General features: G+C 53.2%; 1 protein-coding gene across 1 annotated transcript in view; it reads right to left on the minus strand.

Annotated features, from left to right (window-relative positions):
- Positions 1 to 1,280: 1,280 nt before the first annotated feature.
- Positions 1,281 to 6,567, minus strand: part of rorb (RAR-related orphan receptor B) — a gene marked incomplete at both ends in the record, with an annotated part of 6,197 nt that continues 910 nt past the window's right edge. The window contains 9 exons of the mRNA XM_079750670.1: positions 1,281 to 1,445; positions 2,515 to 2,627; positions 2,765 to 2,875; positions 3,561 to 3,668; positions 3,813 to 3,945; positions 4,372 to 4,493; positions 5,050 to 5,541; positions 5,959 to 6,100; positions 6,225 to 6,310. Coding sequence (XP_079606796.1) covers positions 1,281 to 1,445; positions 2,515 to 2,627; positions 2,765 to 2,875; positions 3,561 to 3,668; positions 3,813 to 3,945; positions 4,372 to 4,493; positions 5,050 to 5,541; positions 5,959 to 6,100; positions 6,225 to 6,310 — 1,472 coding nt within the window. The remainder of the gene's footprint in view (positions 1,446 to 2,514; positions 2,628 to 2,764; positions 2,876 to 3,560; positions 3,669 to 3,812; positions 3,946 to 4,371; positions 4,494 to 5,049; positions 5,542 to 5,958; positions 6,101 to 6,224; positions 6,311 to 6,567) is intronic.

The following is a 6,567-nucleotide window of genomic DNA, read 5'->3' on the forward strand; positions in this document are numbered from 1 at the left end:
TCTAGGTGATCTGATAGCGCTCGCCCCTCCAGTCCCGTCTACCCCACTCGGTGTCTCTAGGCCCTTGGTAGTGAAGGAGAGGAGGGGAGGAGGAGAGAGGTCTACCATGAGGTCCCACTGTTCCATGATTGTATGTTTCTGATTGATTGTTCAAAAGGAGTCCAGCTTTTGGTTGGACGGAGAATTATTGCAGCCAGATAAAAAACGAAAAAACAACAACAATATTGATAGGACGGCAAATGTGCCCGATTCTGTTTTTTTTTTCCTTCTTCTTCTTCTCAAAATAGAATATTTATGTATATATTTTCACATTGAAAAGTAGTCGCCATTATTCTCTTTTCTTTAAATCCTTCATATGTTTTCTTTACATTTTTATAAATTCTAAGTGTAAGGTTGCAGTCCCCTCTTTACATATCGACAGAATCCAGACAAGGCTTTCATAATATCAACAAAACCTGTATCAAGCCCCGGTTTATCCCCCAATATTCTCTGACAAGTCTCGTCACAACTTTACAAATTCTGTACACATGAAACTATTGAATAAAGTAAAAAAAAAGAAAAGAAAAGAAACACATAGACAAGGTATAGCCAGCCAAGAACAGCTGTTTTCTTTTTAAATAACAACTATTTTTTTAAAAAACAGAACAATAAGTAATACTGGATCTGCCCTTCACTAGGAGAATATCTACATTAGCTTTCTCTCTAAATCCCTTCCCTCCCGGTCTGTCTCCGACCGCACTGTAATGCCATCGAGTGAAAGAAAAAAAAAGAAGAGAAATGATTGTTTTTTTTTTTCTTCTTTTCAATCAAAGTTTGAAACAAAACGAACTTACCCATATTTGTATTTTTTTTTGCAAAAAGGTTTAAAATGGTCCCTAAGATTATTTTCTTTTCAGTCTGTACATTTCTGGTCAGTCAGTTCAGTTCAGAAGGAGGAGGGCCCTCTCTCTGGGTTTGCGTCTGGGCTGGTGCCTATATATATATATGTATACACACAGAGCCCCATATACATATATATATATCCACATTCTTCAGACTGTAGCGGTGGACAGGGAGGGGCGAGAGCTGGACATTCCTAGTGGTGCGGTCGGCCGCGAGGGTCCGCCTCCGACCGCGCCCCCCCTCTCCGGCCACGCCCGGTTCTCGGGGGGCGCTTCCGAATCCGATCGCCGCGACGACGACGACGAAGACGACGACAACAACGTTGCCGCGGTGACGGGCGGGTCCGGGGCGTGGTGGTACTCCGCGGGCGGGGGGGGCGGGAGCAGGACCCCGGGCAGTCACTTGGGCAGAGACATGGCGGAGTTGGGGTCGGGGTTGAAGAGCTCCTTGTACAGCGGCGGGAACAGGACGTTAACCGTCTCGGGGTGCAGCTGCTGGAAGGCCTGCAGCTCCTCGGTGTGGAGCGTGCAGAGAGCCGACAGCGTGGGGATACGGCTGATCAGCTGAGGGAGGGGAGAGGGAGGGCAACGTTAGAGAGAGGGAGGGAGAGAGGGAGGGGGAGCATCCGTAGAGAGAGGGAGGGAGAGAGATAGGGTGGGAGGGAGGGCAACGTTAGAGAGAGGGAGGGAGAGCATCGTTAGAGAGAGGGAGGGAGAGAGGGAGAGGGAGAGCATCGTTAGAGAGAGGGAGGGAGAGAGGGAGAGGGAGGGAGAGAGGGAGAGCATCGTTAGAGAGAGGGAGGGAGAGGGAGAGCATCGTTAGAGAGAGGGAGGGAGAGAGATAGGGTGGGAGGGCGAGCAACGTTAGAGAGAGGGAGGGAGAGAGGGAGAGGGAGCATCGTTAGAGAGAGGGAGGGAGAGGGAGGGGAGAGGGAGGGCATCGTTAGAGGGAGAGAGGGAGCATCGTTAGAGAGAGGGAGAGGGAGAGGGAGAGGGAGGGAGAGGGAGGGAGGGAGAGAGATGGAGGGAGGAAGAGCATCGTTAGAGAGAGGGAGGGAGAGAGAACCAGAGAAAGGGAGAGGGAGCATCGTTAGAGAGATGGAGAGAGGGAGCATTGTTAGAGAGAGGGAGGGAGAGCGATAGGGTGGGAGGGAGAGCATCGTTAGCGAGAGGGAGGGAGAGAGGGAGAGCATTGTTAGAGAGAGGGAGAGAGAGAGAGCGAGAAAGCATCGTTAGAGGGAGGGAGGGAGAGAGAGAGAGACCCAGAGAGAGAGAGGGAGAGAGAGCATCGTTAGAGAGAGGGAGGGCGAAAGAGAGGGAGGGAGAGAACCAGAGAGGGAGGGAAAGAGCAACGTTAGAGAGAGAGGGAGGGAGAGAGAGCATCGTTAGAAAGAGGGATGGAGGGATGGAGGGAGGGAGGGAGGGAGGGAGAGAGTGAGCACCAGAGAGAGATAGAGCACCGGAGAGAGAGGGAGAGAGTGAGAGAGCTTCAGAGAGATGAGAGGGAGCGAGAAATATAAAAACATAATCGTCCGTCCTGTACATCAGGGATCGAAGCATCGGCCCCTTACGTCCGTTCTAAGCCCTCTGTACACAGGGCCGCTCCGAGGAGCTCCTCTCCCCCTCTGCCTACCTTGGCCAGCGCGTCCTCGTCCATGTGGTTCTTCTGCATGATATGCTGCAGCGCAAAGTAGATCTTCTCCTGAAGCTTCTGCACCTTGCGCGGCTCCATCAGCCACGGCCGGTCTGGAGACGACGACGAAGGAAATACATTTACATCCCGCTCACTTTGTTCACGCATCAGGTGTGTCTCCACATGCTACGGGGGGGGGGGGGGGAGCAGTGGGAGGGGTGCACCCCCGCGAGGAGGCGCGCACGCTGACCTGTGGAGATGAGCACGGCCGCCGAGAAGAGGGCGATCTCCTCCTCTGTCAGCTGCAGGGAACACAGGCTCTTGGCAAAGTCAAACACGGCACTCACCAAGTCATCGCAACCTGAGGGAGAGAGAGAGGGGGAGAGGGAGAGGGAGGGAGAGAGAGAGAGAGAGGGAGAGAGAGAGAGAGAGAGAGAGGGGGAGAGAGAGAGAGAGGGGGAGAGAGGGAGAGAGGGAGAGAGAGAGGGAGAGAGAGGGAGAGAGGGAGAGAGAGAGAGAGGGGGAGAGAGGGAGAGAGAGAGAGAGAGAGGGAGAGAGAGGGAGAGAGGGAGAGAGAGAGGGAGAGAGAGAGAGAGGGAGAGAGAGAGAGGGAGAGAGAGAGAGAGAGAGGGAGAGAGAGAGAGAGGGAGAGAGAGAGAGAGAGGGAGAGAGAGAGAGAGAGGGAGAGAGAGGGAGAGAGAGAGAGAGGGGGAGAGAGGGAGAGAGGGAGAGAGAGAGAGAGAGAGAGAGAGAGAGAGGGAGAGAGGGAGAGAGGGAGAGAGGGAGAGAGGGAGAGAGAGAGAGGGAGAGAGAGAGAGAGAGAGGGAGGGAGGGAGAGAGAGAGGGAGGGAGAGAGAAAGAGGGAGGCAACATTAATCAGAGGCCCAGTAAATCCTATGTTCTGGTCATGTGAGCTTTGATGAGATACTTCGATGATGAAAAATAACCTAAAGATGCATCACATTATGCAGTGCACAGGTTTGCTATTTGTGTTGCCATGTCAACCTTTGTTTGAGGGTTTGAATGACCGAGACAAGATGCCTTACCTAGTGCTTTGAACATCTGCATGCCGCCATACTTTCCCTCAAACAGCACAGTGTTGTTCAGAGGGTTGAACGCACGACACATCCTCACCAACACAACTTCCAGACAACCTGGAGAGACAGAGAGAGAGAGAGAGATTGTCAAGTTGTTGGTCCTGATCGCTAGGATCTACCTAGTAGGGGGAAAGACTTTGGGATCCAGGCTTTGGGCCGATCTTGAGGACCGGGGGCTGTGTCCAGCGCTGGTGCTCTCACCTGACTTGAGCAGTAGAATCTGGTCATTCTGGCACAGCTCCATGAACCCTGAGATCCGCTTGGCAAACTCCACCACGTACTGTATCGCATGGGTGATCTGGATGGCACACTGCTGCCACAGCACATCCCGCGTCTGCAGAGAGAGGAACAGCCAGGTGAGACGGACGCTCCAAGTACGAGACTAAAGTCAGTCTTTAGTCTCGAGGCTCTTAGTATTCCAACGCATTGAAATAGTCATGAAAAGTGGACAGCCATTGCTTGACGCATTTGAACGAGATCGCTGCAAATGTTTTGTTGTTACAGTCTCTTTAGTCTCTTTTCCACGATAAAAAAAGTAATTAACTCCCTCTGCTAATTACACGTGACTTATTTAGCAATAATTCTCGTTGCGGACCTCCAAAGAACAATGCCGGCAAATTGTCTTTGTGGATGTGATGCACCATCATTACAGTTAATGAATCAGACAGGAATCATAAGGCGTAAAAACACCATTATTACCATCTACACACATAAGCGCACGCACACAAACACACACACACGCGCGCGGCCCGCGCCTCACCTTGTTCTGGTACATCTTGACGTCTTCATAGGAGTGCGTCTGCCAGGCGAGTTGCTGAAGCTCCTCTGCGGTGTACTGACACGTCTCCAGGTGGGACTTGATGATGTTCTGGGCGATGCGGTCTGGAACGCACAGCGCAAGACACTCGCCGGTTACAAGTTTATTCACACAGGGAACAGAGGGAGGTTTCCAATCAGGGCTGGTTTGAAGCGCACTCTGGAAAGTACTCCGTAAAGGTTTCCGTGTGCTGAATGCCCTGTGCTGCAGTGTAGCTGAGCGCACTCTACTGGAGTGCGTGTGTGAGTTGTGTACTGTAAGAATGTGAACGTACTGTACTGTACTGCTCCATGTATCTGTGGGAACCATAAGCCTGTCTGATCTCCTGTCAGATTTATCCCTTACATTAATGGCCGTGCATGGGTGCATGCGTGTGCATGTGCAATCAATCAGAAAAGTGTTCTGAATGTATCTGTGCTTGTGTGGGTTTATGCGCACGTCTGTGTGTGTGCGTGTGCTCAGGTGTGTGTGTGCTAGGCCTGTGCGTGCACGTGCGTGCACGTCTGTGGGTGTGTTCAGTTGTGTGTGTGTGTGTGTGTGTGCTAGGCGTGTGCGCGCATGTCTGTAGGTGTGCGTGTGTCCAGGTGTGTGTGTGTGCGCTCGGCGTGTGTGTGCCCTTACCCAGGTCTCCCATGCTGACGTTGTGCGGGCCCATGGGGGTGTCTTGGTAGCCCCCGTAGCTGAACAGGTTGGGCATGGGCGTCAGGTCGTACACCGGCTCCTGCTTGATGTGCTTCATCCCGGACATGTCCAGCCCTGACTGGTCGGGGGACGGCTGGGTCGAGTCCATCCCATAATACCCGCCCGGGAGGAGCCCGCCTCCGCCTCCGCCCCCGAGGCCGTTGACCCCGCCGTTGACCCCGTTGCCGTGGCCGCCGCCGCCGCCGCCGCCGCCCTTGGGCAGCTCGATGACGTGGCCGTTGGCGTAGGTGCCGCCGATCTCGTGGTTGAGGGTCGGGAGGCCGTTGGTGAGGCTGGAGGAGTAGACCCGGGCCAGGGCCTCCGCCTCGCCCGTCTGCTGCTGCCGCTGCTCCTGCAGCCGCGCCTGGTGCTTCTGCACCTCGGCGTACAGACTGTCGCGCTGCTTCTTGGACATGCGGCCGAACTTCACCGCTGCGGGGGGGGGGGGGGGGGAGAGAGAGAGAGAGAGAGAGAGAGGGTTAGTTTGATTCTTTGTGGTGGTGTTTCACTGCAGTTTTAATGCAGTAGGAGTTTTTGTTTAGTTAGTTGAGGGATGCAAGCAGCGCTCAACTATTGTTATTCTTAGGCTTTATTCTTTCTTTCTTTTATTGTTTAGAGTCGTCGTTACTCTCATCGACTTAATACAGGTGAATCACTAATAAACCTCGACACATTTATTGTTATCGTTCTTATCTAAAATGGTTGACTATTCCTCTCAGAGAATTATTGAACTGAATCGAAAAATAAACAATGATATTGATCTAAATTGTTGTTCCCAGGCTGGCTGTGTTGTGTGTTGGGTTGTGTGTCCTGTGTTGTGGTTGATGCACAGTGCGGGGGGGCCCTCACCATCCCGGGACATCCCGAGGGCCAGACACTTCTGCAGGCGGCAGTGCTGGCACCGGTTGCGGTTGGTCCGGTCGATGAGGCAGTTCCTCTGGCGGGGGCAGGAGTACGCCGCATTGTTCTGCTGACTGCGTCTGAAGAAACCCTGCTCCACGCACAACCACACACCGCCGGTCGGTCGGACGCTCTGGACAACATGCGCCACCACACCCGATGAATGTTGCGTGTGTGTGTCTGTGTGTGTGTGACCGCCAGGGCGTCGTACATACCTTACATCCTTCGCAGGTAATCACTCCGTAATGTATCCCGGAGGATTTGTCCCCGCATATTTTGCAGGGTATGACTTCAATTTGGGCTGTGGGGGAGAGCAGACATAGACATTTAGCACTGAGCATATAGCAGCTTACAACGGTTAATGCACACATTCACACACATCAGGGTTAGGCGTTTGCTCTGGCACACCTCGACACTCGGGGGCTCTAACTAGCAACCTTCAGGTTACCAGTCAACCTGCTGTACCTCCTGAGCTAAGCTGACCCAGCAAAGAGAGCAGTTATGATGGGTCGTGTCAGATGGTCTATTAACGTGCGCCATCCTGCCCCAGACCTGAGG

This window comes from Pollachius pollachius (genome assembly GCF_949987615.1).
Source record: "Pollachius pollachius genome assembly, chromosome: 1".
Taxonomy (NCBI): Eukaryota; Metazoa; Chordata; class Actinopteri; order Gadiformes; family Gadidae; genus Pollachius; species Pollachius pollachius.